The sequence below is a fragment of the Balaenoptera acutorostrata genome, chromosome 6 (genome assembly GCF_949987535.1).
Source record: "Balaenoptera acutorostrata chromosome 6, mBalAcu1.1, whole genome shotgun sequence".
Lineage (NCBI taxonomy): Eukaryota > Metazoa > Chordata > Mammalia > Artiodactyla > Balaenopteridae > Balaenoptera > Balaenoptera acutorostrata.
The window spans coordinates 52,351,060-52,367,833 of NC_080069.1; the positions used below are offsets into that span (position 1 = coordinate 52,351,060).

General features: G+C 38.8%; 1 protein-coding gene across 12 annotated transcripts in view; it reads left to right on the forward strand.

Moving 5' to 3' along the window:
• The window catches only part of ELAVL2 (ELAV like RNA binding protein 2), a 134,883-nt gene that overhangs the window by 91,057 nt on the left and 27,052 nt on the right, over positions 1-16,774 (forward strand). For all 12 annotated transcript variants that reach the window (XM_028165153.2, XM_057549440.1, XM_028165151.2 and 9 more), the window contains one exon: positions 4,621-4,724. In XM_028165153.2, the coding sequence (XP_028020954.1) occupies positions 4,621-4,724 (104 nt within the window). The remainder of the gene's footprint in view (positions 1-4,620; positions 4,725-16,774) is intronic.

The following is a 16,774-nucleotide window of genomic DNA, read 5'->3' on the forward strand; positions in this document are numbered from 1 at the left end:
TTAAAAGCAATGTAGGTGGCAAGGGAACGGCTGCTGCTTTGAATTATGCACCATTTGGGATAAATTGGAGTTTACTGTGTTTCCCACTAGCACTTTGTCACTAAACAGATTCTCTTCCTGTTTTCCTCTTCCTGCTCTGACCCCCACGCAGCTCTCAATGTGCCTCAGTCCCATTCAGAGGCCTTGGAGTGTTTCAGCTCTGTGCTTTAGATCACTTGACCATGGCTCTAAGCAGCCTGTTTATAACTGTTCTCCTTATGCCAAGGAGCAGTTCATAAGTAATTGTTCTGTCTCTTGTGAAGAAGTGATCCTTCTCTGTGGCATATATTTAGATTAAAAAGAAGGGTGCAAAACAGAAGACATTCACACAGACACTGTCTACAGGATACCATGCGCGGAAGTGCGGTATTGACCTGGAGCTTTCAGTACCTGCTTTTGAAGGTCTTAGTCCTATGACTGTAGAGATAGCTTCCTCCATAGTGAAGTTTTAGAATCCCAGCTGTGACTATTAGGACCAAGACTTAGATTAATGCTTCCAAAATCCCTAAGAGCAAGGGACCACGGGTAGCTTGTGAGGATAGCTGGGGATGAGTGGCATTGACCTTATTCTTGATGTTCAGCTACCAGAGGAGTTTTTTGGCTTCTAAAGACAGGATTTATTTGTCTTGAAGGCTTCTTTGGGTGAGCCTTAGCTTTGTCATTTTGTTCAGAAGTTTCTTTTGATCATGTTGGTTTCCATAATTGTTATACTTGGAATTTAAATGTAGAGCTTTATAGGTTTTTTAAAGAAGTGATTTTGGTTTTGAGATTGTCAATATGCACATTCTAAATTCAGAATGACGTGAAAAATAGATTTGGAGGATATGGTTAAATGATGCTTGGTTTCCAAGCCTTCCTTGGTAGTTTATGACTGTTACTAGCTGATGCATACAAAAGTGGGAAAAAGTGGGTCCAGGCTAAATATTTTTTCTTGATGTTTGACTTGCTACTGCTTCTATTTTTTAAAAATCTGTACTCATAATAACCTGAAACAGGCATTGTATAAATAAGGTGCCTTTACATTGTCATAGGAATGAATAACAGCGTAGGAATTCGTATATACTGAAATTGATATTTGCACAAGAAGTACTGGAATTTGAGACAGTAGGCAACTGTCTCAAAACAAGTTTTTGTGGTAGAGCTCTGTTAGAAAATGTGTGGTTACATTATATTTCAGGCATACTGAAGGTGACCCAGGTTCAGATATAAACTAGTTGTGAATTGAGGGGAGAAGAACATAGCATTTGACAGTCCTGGATTCAAGTCCTGACCACTACTTTCTGCCTGTTTTTTCATTTGAGGAAGCTGATTGACCTTGCCCAGCTTCAGATACCATTTCTTCCTTACAGGGGAAGAATATGAGTATCTCACAAGATCAGTGTGAGGCTAAAATTAAACACTAGAACACCACACAGCTTAAAGATGAGAATGGGGAGAGTCTTGCCTATCTTTGTATCATTTGTGATGCCTCCATGTATTTTAAGCATCCAACACATATTTGCTGACTTGATTAACTCACTTTAAAATGAAAATCTGTGAAGTTACTAACTCCCTTGTAGTTCCAATGCCAACATGTTAATGCATCTACTACAGTGGATTTGGGAATGCAGCCGTTTAGCAGCAAGTATCTCCTTTCATATTATTTTACTTAGGGTAGTAATAACATTTTGCTTACCTTAAATACTAATTGGAAGGTGTTGCTCTTCCTAATACTACCACTAAACAAATTAGAAACTTTGCGGCAGAGAGCTCATCTGGGGATAAATATTGAGTTTACTCAATTTCCAATAGTTGAAATTTGGTTGACTCCTCATTAAAACTAGCCATGGCTGCTTGAGGGGGTCAGGTCAAAGACCCATTCATTCAATGGCTAGACCATCTGATGGTGACATTGATGATAATACCTTTGGTTAAATTAATAACACCACTGTGCTTCTCATTCGTGCATTTAGCAAACTTCTTGAGTGCCTACAATGTGCTAGGAGTAAGAGTTCAGAGGACAGGGCAAGAGACAGCTAAGCAGGTTAGGATTTTTTACTTCACCCAGTGACCCAACTCTAGCAGGCACTGCTCTGCTAGAGAGTGACCTCGGTAGGCAGTAAACTGTTTCTCTGAAGTGATGGATAACTTGAAGATTTTAGAAGAAAGACATCTACTGGTTTTTTAAAAATGCATCTGTAAAAAGGCAGTCTTCCTTGCAGAGTCACTTCACATGCCCAGACCATCAGCATCTGGCCCCTCTAAGAGCTCCCAGAAGCCTTATTTGCAGCCTCAGAGTATCTCTCACTATTAAAACTGTGATTCTCACCCTTGGCTGCATGTGTTAGAGTCACCAGGCTTTAAAAAACCTGGTATCAATGCTTCATAATAGACCAATTAAAAAAGAAAAATTTGGGGAAAGGGACTCAGGCATCAGTTTTTGTTTTTGTTCTTGTTTTTTAAGCTCTGTAGATTATTCCAGTGTGTACCAAGATTAAGAAGGGACTTTGATTAGAAGCTGCCAAAATACAGGTGTGAGGGTGGTGGAGAGGGTAGGTAGGAGAAATGGACTCAATGCTAGTACAATTGATAATTTGACTAATTTTGTTATAGAATAGCAGTGTGACAGAACCACCCGATGTTCACTTTGCCTTTCCTTCCCCTGTTATATTGGTAGCATCTTTCTGGTTTAATTTTAAATGAATACATGTAAACTCCTTAACATGTAGTAGATATATGTTATTTTTCCTCACTTTATTTTTTGACTGGAGTGGTCTACCTCCGTCAATAGTGAATGTTCTTATCACTGCCTTAGCAACCTCACTGGGTAGGAATTATCCTCATTCTAGAAATAAGGAAGTTAAGGACTCAGAGGGGTTAAGTAGTTTCTTCAAAGTCACACAGCTGGTAAACAGCAGAGCCAGGATTAGAACTTCTGTGTGTTTATCTCCAAAGCCTGTATTCTTTTCATCATAAACAGCTTCTTTGAGCATATTTTTTAACGTTCGGCCTATTTGAATCCTGCTCAGTGACAACAGAACTGCAACACATTTCATAAGAGGGCACTGTGCATGCAATAGACACATGATAAATGTCAAATTAGGAAAAAACCAAATGCTTAAAAATGCAGTGGTTTCACGTGCAACTTTTAAAAAACAGAGCCTTGAGTAAAACACAATCTATATGAGTAGTGTGAGAAAAAAAAAAATGAACTGAATTAGTTTTAGCTCTCTCCTAACCCCCTTTTTTAAAAACAGAAAAAAAACATAATTTGATAAAAGGGTATAAGCTAGCAATGATTATCCCCTCAAAATGATTGTGGTCCCCAAAATACAATCCCAGGTTTTCATGGTTATTAGGTATTGTATTTAGCCTTCTCTCTCTCTCTCTCTTTTTGTATACTTATAAAGACCCACATTGGCCACTCTGGTTAGCCTATTCTAAATATCTGTATTCATAACCACTTGGACCTAAGGTGCTCCTTAAAAGAAAAAAAAAAAATCCCTTTTTTTTTTTTTTTTGCTATGAAATTGATCCAAAAATGGTAATTAATAAGAAGTATTTGGACCTTTACTGGGAATCTTCCAGGAAACCTCAATTGGTTTGGTTTGACTTTTAGTAGACTAAATCTTTTTAATGTCCATTTTTGTCACCACCCGTATAGTGTTTCTCGCCTTTTCAAACTGAGAAACTTTCCCTTAGTTGAAAAATGGAGACCTTTAGGATTGGCTTTACTTGTCTGTGCATTCCATTGATTCCCATTTGAGAGTCGGGACACATCAGTGAGCCAGGGGCGACAGGGCTCAGATGATGGATAAAAGCAACAGCAGACTCATTTGGAAGCAACTCTTACTCCAAAATTATTCTGTTTTTTATCTTTGTTTATGCTTTTCTTTCTTTTCCACATGTTCTCATGGGCTTGGATGTCCTCAAGTGTAAATCTTTGTGTTCATATTTCCCTGTATTCCTTAGCTAGGTCTTCAGACCCCTTTTAGAAAATTGGATTCAGTTTATTTGAATAAGCTCCTCTAAAATTAATGTACTTATGCATATACACACATATATTACATGTACACACACACATACTCACGATTCTCCACCGTTTTAGAATCTGAAATAATTGTACTTGGTAAAGGCTGTAAATTTGTCAGGGTAATGTGTACAGAACACTGACAGATTCTTGGTTGATGCTTTTCGCTTTCCAATTTTACGGGTAAGGAAACTGAAGCTGAAAAAGTCGTGCCCATGAAGCCCACACAGCAGCTCAGCAGAGACTTGCACCCACAGTTTCCGAAGCTGAATGTTGCCTTGCTGCTGGGCGCTCTGGCTCAGGCAGGACATGTATGATGGAACACTTTGGGTATGTGTGTTTTTTAAACAGCACAGCTTGCTGAGTTCTAACTGATGTTTAAACTTGCAACTGTAATAGACAGGAGATGAAAAAAGGCCACATGTATATTTCTAGAATTAATGTCGACTTTTTTTTTCTATTGAGAGAATGTGCTGGCGTTAATGACAAGACCATATGCCAGAATGAAAGTGGATGTCTGTCATCAGTGGTGTAGAGCTAACGGATGCCTTTTTCCCTTTCCCTTTCATTAGGGCAGAGCTTGGGATATGGCTTTGTGAACTACATTGACCCTAAGGATGCAGAGAAAGCTATCAACACCCTGAATGGATTGAGACTTCAAACCAAAACAATAAAAGTAAGTTTATGGTTTTTTTAAAAAAAATCTACTTGCAGAACAGAGGTTAAAAGAATTAAGGTCTACTTGTAGTTCTTTCCTTTATTCATTTTGTGCCCATATGGACACTTCTCTGGGAGGCATAGCAGAATATTTTTGTTTGTTGCATGATGAGGGAAACTTTATTCATGAGTACTACATGTAATTATTTATGTGTTAACAAAGGGACAGAGCAGCAACTTTCTCAGATAAGTACTTTATGAAACTTACTGAATTAAATTTCCTTCTTTGATAGAGAATTACTTGCCTATAACTTGAAGAAACCTTATACCATTTCTTCTAGCACAGGGGTTGGCATTCTTGTTCTGTGAAGGGCCAGGTAGTAAATATGTTAGGCTTCTCCGGCCGTGTATTCTCTGTCACAACTTCTCAATTTTGCCCTCATAGCTTGAAAGAAGATATAGCCTCCACATGAATGAATAGGTGTGGCTGTGATCCTATAAAACTATATTTATCAGCACTGAAACTTGAATTTCATGTAATCTTCATGTGTCACAAAATAGTCTTTTAATTTTGTCCCCATCATTAAAAAATGTAAAAATCATTCTTAGCTCTTGGGTCATAGAAAAACATGTCCTTGAGCTGTAGCTTGACTCTGTTCTGGCAGATTCAGTTTACTTTGAGGAGACTGACTGGAAGAGTGTACATGCCACAGAGGTTATTTTTTCTGTTACAGTTTTCTTTTCAAGACAAATGGTAAATAATTTTATGGATGTTTTTCCTGCTTTTTTGAATTTTTGAAATTCTGATGTAAATTCTCTCTGGTTAAGAAGTTAATCCAGTTTGCTGTGTAGATTTCTTTTCCTTTAGAAGATGAAAGGGACGTTGCCTCTGGCAGACGCTTAGTACATGTGCCATCAATTTTCCCTCTCCTGCCCAGTGCAGACATTGCCCATCATGGCAGTCTTTCTCACTGAGTCTGGATGAGGCTCCCAAGTATTTTTTCAAAATAGTGTTCCAGACAACCTCTGTCAATTGACTCAAGTTGGAACCTATTTTCCACCCTTGATTTAAGAACTCAGCTCAGACCATCGCCTGGAGTGGTAAGGGGAAGTTAGTCACAGCTGACTGTGGTATCCGTCTTGCTTAGAGACGTGTCTAGAAGATTTCTGCTCATTTTCTCAGGTATCTGGAAATGCATTGTCATCTTTGTGCTTAAAAGTTGCTTCTCTCAGAGTTGTCAGTTAAGGTAGTTCACTAGCCCTGGGTAGTTTTGACATCTTGTTCTTTATATTTTTTGGCCCAGAGGAAAAATGCCTCCCACCACTGTCTCATCTACAGGAAACTGTATGCAGTGGCCCCCAAATATACTTGGATGTAAGATGTCCGAGATTCTACATGTTTCTTGGTCAAGAAAATGTCCTACGTATGAAACGTCTGATTATTAGATTTCTAATACATTCTAAGACTGCAAACACTTGTTTATTTTGACCTTGGTTTTTCAATCTGGACGATTTTTTCTAATTGTCCACACTTCTTTGCATGCTCTCTGTTTGTGTCACAGAGATTAACCTTTTAATAGTACTGTTAAGTGTAAATGATCAAGTGTTCTTAAAAAGAAGACATCCAATGTCCAGTTACCTTCAGATTGTTTTGTGAATGCTGTATCCTACTGCAGATTTTTGTGAGGCTTCCAACTTAAATTGACTTCAGGATTGCTGCTAATTTATCGTAGTTTTGAGGTCCTGAGTTGTGGTTAAGAAGAAAATGGAATAGATGGTTGGATTGACATACCCTTTTCTCCATTCCAGAAGTAACCACCCTCATTTCATTCTACTGAGTCAGTTCTTTTGCTCTAAATCAGTTCTTTTGCAGTAAGGTCCACGAGAAGGTAGAAATGGAGGGGAAACAGGTCTCCATAGAAGAAATACCCATGGCCTGCAGAGAGCCCATTGGTGACAGCTGCTTCCTCACTGTCCATCACCCGGCCTTCTCTTCAGGGCCCAGCTGCTCAGGCAGAATACGTGGAAGAAAGGACAGTAATACCTCGTGGCTTTTACACCACATGTGGCATCTGGTACTTTTCTTCAGATTTTCTGAGATGGGGGTGGAGGTGGTGGGTAAGCAGCAGGCTACTTCTTTCCCCACCCCCATTCAGTTCCTGCAAAGAGATCAGATAACAGCTGGTGTCCTCAATGTGGCCCACATTTCTCTGAGGCAAAGCAGACCATTTTCCAAAACTACATAGCACCATTTTTGTCTATTTGTTCTTTCTATGCGTGTTTTTTTTCCCCTTATTTTCAGTTAGATGTGTCTTGTGTTCTTATACAACATCTGAGCTAAGTTTTTCCTACTGTTCACTGCTCTAAGTACCCTTTGGAAGTTGTATTTAAGCCTTTCCGGTCCCTATTCTGTAAATTAGTCTCTTTTTACTTTCTCTCCAGTCCATCCTGGTGGTGGCCGTCAAAAAACACCACTTTCCTCATATTGCTTCTCACTCAAAATTCTCTCATATTCCCCTACTGTTTTACCATATGATTTTGCTTAACTTTGGAGTGACCCAGTGTTATTACTGTTCTCTATGGTAGTCAGACTGGCTTTTTGCTTGCAAGCAGATCTTATTCCCAGCCTCTGCATATATGCTTGTACAGCTCCCACTTCCTGGCATACTCTTTCTCACTGTTTATTTTTTATTTATTTTTTAAAATAAATTTATTTATTTATTTATTTATTTTTGGCTGCGTTGGGTCTTCGTTGCTACGCGCGGGCTTTCGCTAGTTGTGGTGAGTGGGGGCTACTCTTTGTTGCTGGCAGGCTTCTCATTGCGATGGCTTCTCTTGTTGCAGAGCACGGGCTCTAGGCACGTGGGCTTCAGTAGTTGTGGCACGTGGGCTTCAGTAGTTGTGGCACGTGGGCTCAGTGGTTGTGGCTCGCGAGCTTAGTTGCTCCGCGGCATGTGGGATCTTCCCGGGCCAGGGCTCAAACCCGTGTCCCCTGCAATTGGCAGGCGGATTCTTAACCACTGCGCCACGAGGGAAGCCCCTCTCACTCAGTTTAACAGCAACCGTCTCATCTTTTGGAGCCTGTCTGAAGTTCTTTCTTCAGCTGCTGCCTTCCTGGGTTGTTCTAACTTATGTTGGGTTCCCCCCTTCTTTGAAATATGTTCTCTTTACCCATGAGGAATCACAGAAGTTTTGGGGTCGAAGGGACCCATATATGATTTAGACTTAAGCACTAACCTCTGCTTCCAGTAAAAGAGTTGAGACCTAGTTAGTGGACATAGAGTTTAGCTTGGACCAGGCAGTTGAAGACAGAGCTGTGACTCAAATCCTTGTCTTTTGATATCTACACTAAAACTCTTGCCGTGACGCCATGCTTTCCGTTAGAAAGCTGCAGTAGATTAATTCATGTATACATTATGTACAAGTATACAAGTGTTTGTACACCTTTGAGTTCAGGTTTCTCTTATGTCTTCCAGGCCACCTAGCATTTATGCATTTTATAGGTTGGAATATTAAAACAGTGAATCAAGTGCTGTGAAAGGTGGTTTATTTAGCAGTTTCTCCTGGGGCTTCCTAGTAGCATTAGCCCAGTAGGGTTTTGTGCAATAGATGGATGGTATGTTGAATAAATGACAAATATTCAGTATTTCTGCAGTGAGTAAAGCAAAGTCCCTCAGGCACTGTGAAATCCTAAAGCAGTTATTCCCAAACTTGGTTGCATCAAAATCACAAGGAGAGTGAGTTAGAAGTACAGGTTCTGGGACCCACTTCAGACCTACTCAATCAGTGTCCAGAGGTGAGATGCAGCAATCTGTTTTTAATATGCTTTCTAGGTAATTTGTGACATTGAGTGTAAGACCTAGCACTTAGGAACTACCAAAATGTATGTTTTTTTGAATAGATGGGTTCTCTAAACACTTGGTATTTTTGCATGCAAAGCTTCATTTGTCTTCATCTTTTACCTTGATAATCTTCTTGTGGATAATTCACTTAACTGGAATATTAACCATGTTTTTTTTTTGAGCGTGCTGAATGCTAGTTTAGTATTCGTAGTAAAAAGCAGTTCGTGCAGTTTTCACTTTTTAAAAGGTGTGGCTTAGAAATTAGGAAAACTTAATATGTTCACCTTATGTTAGAGAGAGGTTTATTTATTATGAATAGCAGCATTCATAGGTTAAAGGTTCAAGATGACGATTCTCTAAAGGATCACTTTTTTTTCCTGGTTGCGTTAATGTCCCAGCAGCTTACATTGCTGGTGACATCACACCATCCTTGAACTGCACAGAAGGCAGTCATGATGCGTTAAGCCTGCCGGCGTTGTCCCTAATAATCAGCTGGTAAATAAAGTGGATATTACAAGATGTTTTTAACTTTTGATATTAGGGAGAGTAGTAAAAAGGGAGTATATGCACAATTCTTTCCACTCCTAAAGGAAAATGTATTTTTTTGCCTAGGTTAATGGCATCAGACTTAAATTCATAATTAGCAGAGTAAAATCATTCATTTCTGAAAATACTTAGACTTTCCCCCCCACATCAAGTACTGTGAATAAGAGAATATCACATACACAGTAAAATGGATATCTTGACTCCCAGCATCTCTTCCAACTCCTCCCCCTTCTACAACGGGCCTAGGAAGCTTTATTCCACAAAGTGGGCTTGCTTCATCTGAAAGTAGTAGGAGCTATTATCTCACGGAGTAGAGAACTTTGCAGCATTATTGATAGGTACTACCCCTAGAAATCCATGTCTTCTCTCTCGCAACAGAAGAAACCCTGTCTAGAGATGCTACCAGCATAGAAAAACTGCCTAAATTTGGTTTTGATTAAATCGATTTTTCTTAATCATTCAGATATAAGTCAGATTAAATCTTAACTTGGCTTAAAAATTATTGACATACATTAATTTGGAATTTCTCATATTAAATTAATTAAACTGCCATTTCAGTCTGTATGGAAAAACTGTTATAAAAAATTGGAATATTAATTACAGATAGTAATGTCTATTCCTTAAAGTGTTCAGTTTATTAGAGAGCAATTAAGTAAAGCTTAATAAACCTTTATTCTAAGCTACTGTATTGCTTTTAATTTTTTGTTAAATTTATACCATTTCCTAACTAGCTTATCCTTTTCTCAGTAAATGTCATGTTTGCAGACTCTTTTGCTGTTTAGCATGAACTATAGCCTTAATCTAGGAGGAATATAGAACTACATTTCTGAAATCTTACCCTCCCTGGCATTGCTTAAGTGATTTAACTGGCTCTGTAATCTTGGACTCATCTTTTAACCATTTAAGTTTCTATTTATATCTGTAAAATCTTTAAAATTAATGAATTAACTTATCACTATGTTTATTACCTGACTCTTTTAACTTTCCATAGTCTGCCAAATTGCATATTAAGAAAAGGTGTAACTGTTGTTAATGAGCTCATGGTTATCATATAGAATGGTTTAGTTGAGAATGCATTTAGAATGAAATGCAGCACCCTGTCCTGAGGAGGTAACAATTTTAACCGTTTCCCTTTACCACTGTTGAATGTTTAGCCGCCATGGTAAAATTCATACTGGAAACACTTTTCTGGCTCAACCTTCTTTTTGGTTCAGGATTATCTGGGATGGGGTTGGTTTTTATTCATCATTGTAAGTTGTTCATTTATAAATGTTCTGAACATGAGGAAGTATCTTGTAGATACTGCTTAAATCCGCTCCCCACTGTAAAGAAAGCAAGCATGGAAGCAGGAATGGGAGAGTGAAGCTTGGCTACAGGCTTGCCTCTTGGTGGGTGCTCTGTTTAAAATATCTGCAGCACCATTCTGGGGTGTGGGTTTTATAATAGTAGGAAAGCTGAGAGTTCATACTTTTGTTGGAAGTTTGAAAGCGGGTGTTAGGGAAATCGCATAGATTAGCTAGAGGAGAAAGCTGGGTGGGGGAGTGATGCAGAAATGAGCCTGAGAGCAGTTAGGGATCCGAAGAGGTTTGGTACATGTGGTTTTATACTGTATGTGAGGGAGAACCACCAAAGAGTTTTGAGCAGAGTAGTGATGGAATTGGACTTGAGTGTTTATTAGGAGGGGAAGATCTGCTTTGCATTTAACTCCACATCTCTCAGCATCTGAAGCCACCCTAGTGTTCTTGTGGCTTATGTAGTTGATATTTCCCTTGAAGGTACAAAGCGTAGATGCTTGTAGAAGAAGTGTGGGCTTCACACATTTATAAGGCATCTTCTATAAAGTACTCATCAGTTCAACACTTGAGTACAGATCATCATTTACCTTTTACCTTGACCAGATTTGGAAATTTTGGAAGTAATAGTCTGAAGGACAGGCCTCACATTAACTGGCAACTTTTGAGACGTTATCCTAAATTGTTATTTAGCTGGTCAGATCTCTGTGGAGAGACAAAAAAGTTGAAAATGTGGAGGCAAAAATGGAAACTGAGTAAATGATTTCTTTGCCTTTTAAAAAATACAGACTGAGTGCATGTTTTTCTAACTTCATTTTTAACCCATGGTCTAGAACTTTCTAGAGCCATGTGCCAAATTTTAAGTGTATTGCCATATCTGATTATCAGAAACTCTTCAGTGCATTTAGATAAAATTCTTGTATCTATATTGAGTCCAGTTTACATAGTCCTTATATGAAATGAGGAATAACAGATTTTTTTGAGTAATGTGTTATTTGTATAATGCACATCATGTGTTTTGTGGAATGATTTATTTTCAGCTTTGATTTTTTTTTTTTTTTTTTTTAAACATAAAAAGCCCCAGAGGTTTTTTATCTCAGGGACCTAGCAGGGTCCAGAATTTGTTTGTCCTGACTTCAGGCCTGTTGTGTTACTTCTGCTCCTTACAAGCTTTGTCCATATTGGGAATTAGACATTTGAAAGTTCCCAGAGGGCAATAACTGGGCATTCTCTGAACAGCTTTTCTGTAGATACTTTTCCACAGTTGTTGGAGCAGAGGCTGAGACGGTACAGAGGGAAGGGTGAGGAGGAGGGTTCCTGGGGGCAGTGTCCTAGCTTACTTCCTATCCATTCCTTCCTATACTGTATGTGAGGGAGAACCATGGAGGGTGAGCCATGGAGGGTGGTGGTGGGAGAGTCTTAGCAGCTGAACTAACCCATCTTCCTCAGGAGGGATTTTATAGATCATTTTATTACCCAAGCATGGCCCTACGTTTCCTGCCTGTTTCATAAATGTACATCAACAAAGGCATTTCTGCAAGGCACTGTTAGCACTTGTCTGCTTAACTTTTCTACTGCTCTTTAAGGGGAGGGTAGGACTTGTTGTCGTTCACGTATAACTCAGGAGAAGTAGTCCTGGGTCAGTTTGGTGGCTTCAGTCTGTTCTTCCAGAGCTAGCTGGAGAGGTTAAGTTAGGTGTGCTACCTCCTGAAAAAGTCTCTTAATTCCTTGCTCTATCTGCTTTGTGTAGTATTTTCATAGGACTTTTATCCTTTTGCTTGTCTGGATTCGTGCCAAAACAATAGTCTCTTGTAGCCAAATACTCCCTTTGGCCAGTGAAAGGAAGCTCAGGTTAAGGAACTTGTTCAAAAACGATATAGCTAATAATAGTACTACTAGGACTGGAAATAGGCCACATTGGCTGATGCCGGCACCTTTTATGGTTTTCTTTCCATTTCACATTATTGATGTTCAAGCGTCCATACACTATAAACAAACCGAATATTCTCTTGAGGACCTTGATTTGGGGCTTTTAGCATCCTGAGATTTTCTGAACCAGGCCTCTGTTAGGTGCGAGGGAGTGGAGCTGTGCCTGGTGGTAGAAAAACTCTTTCAGGCTGAGCACGTGAGACAGCCAGACCTCCGGTTTGAGAAGAAAACTGGTATCTGGAGGTCCTATTTAGCAGATAGGTGAGTTAACATCGATTTAGGTATTTCAATGGTAATTGGACAATAAAAGAAGCATTATAGTAACTTTCTGAATCTCTGTTTTATAGGAGACCACTCATTTTTCAAGAATGTTTTTCTGGTAGGTTCCTTTGAGTCCTAGACGCTAGTTTAAAAATCACAGAAAAGTGCATTTGTCTCTCTTTAAATTTGTGTGGGCTCTTTACAAAAGCATGTGTGGTCCATTTTCTTTCACTCCCACCTCTGCCAGGTTTTCCTATAATTGCCTTTAGCATCAAGTTCTCAGCCGTAAGTACTACATCAGAATTCCTGGTGGAGCTTTTGCTTCGGGAAGTTTCTTGGCATGCTGTTGATGAGCAAGCAAGAGAGGCGGCTATATTTTGAAAACAATCCAGGAAATCAGTTACTTACCCCCGTCCCTCCCACCCCACCCCACCTTTGAAGAACTCCTTCGAATGCTGCATTAGGACGTGGAGTCACAAGTCCTGGGTTCGTGTTCTGCTCTTGCTCTGTTGGCCTAATTCGCTCATTTATAAAATGGTAGAGATGGTCCCAAGTTACATAGTTCCGGTGAAACGTTTGGCTTGACATCTAGAGGTAGAAAATACTTGTGTTGAGCTGTTGTTTTCAGAGACAGACTATCAAGAATATTCCATTGTTTTTCAGTCTGCATTTTCTATATTAAAGTGGTATTTTAGAAGTCTAGTTGGGGAGGAATTAAAAAGCTACTTTTACTCTGAAGAAAGTAGGCACAATGTTTAATTCTTTGGTTCAGTTTTGTTGGATATTTTAAAAATGGCTCTAGTTACCTTGTGTTATAGAGAAGTAGATTTTGAAAAAAATAAATCATGCTAATAGGCTTTCTTTTGGGTCATTAGTACCAGGTTACCTCCTCCCAGGGGAATGAGAAGTTTAATCCTTCCTGCATAGGTTCTGGGCTTGCTAATGAGTCTTGAAATGACCCACATGTGAGCCGAAGGAAGGGCAAGCAGAGTGCCTGCCTGGCCCTGGAAACTTATAATTCAGAAAATGCTTTAGTTTCCACAAATTTTGTTAAATGACTCTTTAGAAATTTGACCACTTCTGCTTGCTTTACCCAAACGACCCTGTTCACCTTCCTGGAAAGATTCCAGAGTCATTGAGAGAGGCTCTGACCTCACAGAATCAAGCACAGCAGCCTTTTCCAGAGACTGGCTATACTGATGGGCTCCCCAACCCAGCTGAGCCACTTGCAGCAGGTCCAGTTCTTAGAAATACCTTTGGATGGGTTTTATGGGCTTTGTTTTACTTTTGCATTTTTGTATTTGTTGGTGATTTATAGTCACATATACTTTCAAGCTACCTGGGAGTTTGTCTTATTCAGAAACCAACACTGGTGGATGGTGAAGAGGAGGGCTTGACATCTGTAATTTTTATGAGCTCTCCAGGAAACCCAAACACGCCCCAGAGTTTGAGAATTTTACCTTTTTAAAATCCCTCAACATAAGAGACTGCTAAAACTTTAATGTTCATCAGAATTACTGGAGTGGTCTGGTTGATAAAATGCAGATTTCTGGACCCTAGTCAAGACTTACTGAATATGATTATCTACAGAGTGAGGCCAAGGAAATTGTAGTTTAACAAGCACCACAGCTGATTCTTAGCAGGTGGTGGCCTGACCTGAGAAACATTGTTTAGTGGACCTTAATAGTTTACACTTGGATAGGTCTCTGGTGCTTGTTTCAAAACAAATCTATTGATACATGTAAGTAAGATTTTCATTTGTGGGTCCTCTCATAAGCTATCTGGAATGCTTGTGATTAACAGGTGTAATTTTAATGAACATCATGCCATACTTACCCTTTCTCTCACACACATTCATTCTCTCTATCTCTCATACACACAGATGCGCGTGCTCATTTTCAGAGCATTTGAATGTCATTAAATACTTCTAGCATTACAAGTATATAAACATCATTTAATATTTGATTCTGAGAGTGGGGAATTTGCCGCATGGTTCTTCTGGGGCTCATTCATTTACAATGGGTATTTCATAGTATAGAGTTTAGGACTTGAATTTTATGATCCAAGATGGTTGTGAATCCTTAGATTATGGAGGTTGCTTTTACAATACAATAAAAGTTTGTCTCATTTTTATAAACTCCTAGCAACACTCCTGACCCACCCTCCCTAGTATCTGGATATTTGAACTTTCTAGTCAGGGTCTGAATAAATGGGAATTTGCTCTTATTATAAAGGACTCTTCCACATAGCATGTTGAAAATATTTAAAGAAAAAAAATGTACTTGTGTTGCTACCTTAATTTATAAACCTTTTGACCTATAAACTGTATTTTGTCCCAAAGCTGTGGGAAAGCAGTGTGTGCATACTGTTGCCCAAAGGCTTAGTATGTCTCTGTTCTGCTCAGATTTGCAAAAATGGGTTAATAAGTACTTGTCACCAACTTGCAGGATTTTCCTTAGTGTTCTTCTTCATTAACCAGTGTTCTTGGGGGAATTGTGAAATATGCATTGTCTGCAAACTACTCTGAAGCACAAAGTCAAATGAACTGTGAAGGTGAGGGCTAAAAACACCTCTCTCACCTTTGTACTTTGTTCTTTGAGTATTAAAGAACATTGATCTGCCAAGTGGCAAAGGGGATACTATTTGGCGGTTTAATTACAGCCAGTGAATGTTATTGATGCTATCAGTCAGTGAGACCCAGGGAAGGGGCACGGTGCCAGACCATTCTGTGCTCCCGGCAGTGTAATTAAACACCGTAGAACTGGATTCTCAAGGTAAAGTGAGGTCATCTGAAGCCGGGGAACACTTTGTCTTGCAACAAAGGTAAAGGTGGTTATCTCCTCCTTGCTGCCCCTCTTTACATTTCTGGAGGAGTTCTATGAATGGCAATGATACAGTCTCTTCTTTGTGTACAGTTAAGGTTGTTGGTGTTTTCCTTAAAAACCCTCTCTCTTGTAAAATCTTCACAACTGTCATACAAAAGACTTTAGGAGTACAGTAATTACTTTCTGTTAAAGCTGTTTGGGGGAATATATAGCTCAGGTGTCTAATAGATATTTGGAGAATCAGAGATCGTCTTTGAATGAGACTATTAGCCCCGCAAATCAGCTCATTTAAAAAAGCTTTCCCCATAATTATTCTCTTAATGTCTAATCATGTTGAGAGAAAAATATCTTGGTAGGTTTGAAGTTATAAAACATTCAGTAATATTTCAGGGGTTATTCCTTTTAAATTATCTATTGAACACATTTTTATAGTTGTATAACTTAGGTCAGGTCTACAAAATATATGTAGGTAAAACTTTCTTTGGCTGTGGGGAAGGCTTTTAATAACATTCTATTATCCTTTTATTGTATGTTTTATACACACACACACACACACACACACATATGTATCTGTTACACAAATCTCCATCTAGGCCTATTTGAGAGGTAAGAAATGCCATAGCTAATCCAAAATGTTTTCTGTTACTGCCTCTTTTTTTTTTTAATCGATGTATAGCTTATAATGATAAAGGCTTATTTACCAAAGACAGTATACCCTTGAAAGAGATTTTGGTTTCCTAATTTTTTTTTTTTTTTTTTGAGAGTATAAGTGCATACACACACACACACCAGATCCCTGACAAATGGGTCAAAACAAGCCCTAAACCAATAAATCTTGGCTATTGTAGTATACTTGTAATACAGGTATGGGTTGCAGACTGTTTATATTTCTAACAGGTGTTTGAAGGGGGATTGTTGAAATAAACTATCTTCTCCTTTGTTTAAAAGAGGAGGATTGTTAGAAATTTTCCTTCAGAAGTTTGAGGAATAATTTTTTAACATACATTAAAGGTTTAGTAAAAGAGTCTCATCCTATTACAGCCTTATTACATTATATGGAACTATAACAAGACCAGTGGTCAGTCCCCACGTTTGTAGGGAAGGTCATGTGCTTTAAAAGTTATTATGTTCATTATACATGTGCTTTCCCCCCCCTTCTCCCCCACCCCAAAGGCAAAGATATCAATCATAATATTAAAAAATAATTAATTGCACATTGTTGTAAGACTGTACAATCATGGTTATACAATCTTGGATAGGGAATACCTGTGAGTAATTAATTAATTCTGGAGGCATTTTGAGTGGTTAGTATGTACCAGTCAGCTTTGCTAAATGTTGGAACAGTGCTAAAATGTGACAAGATGTAGTCTTGTC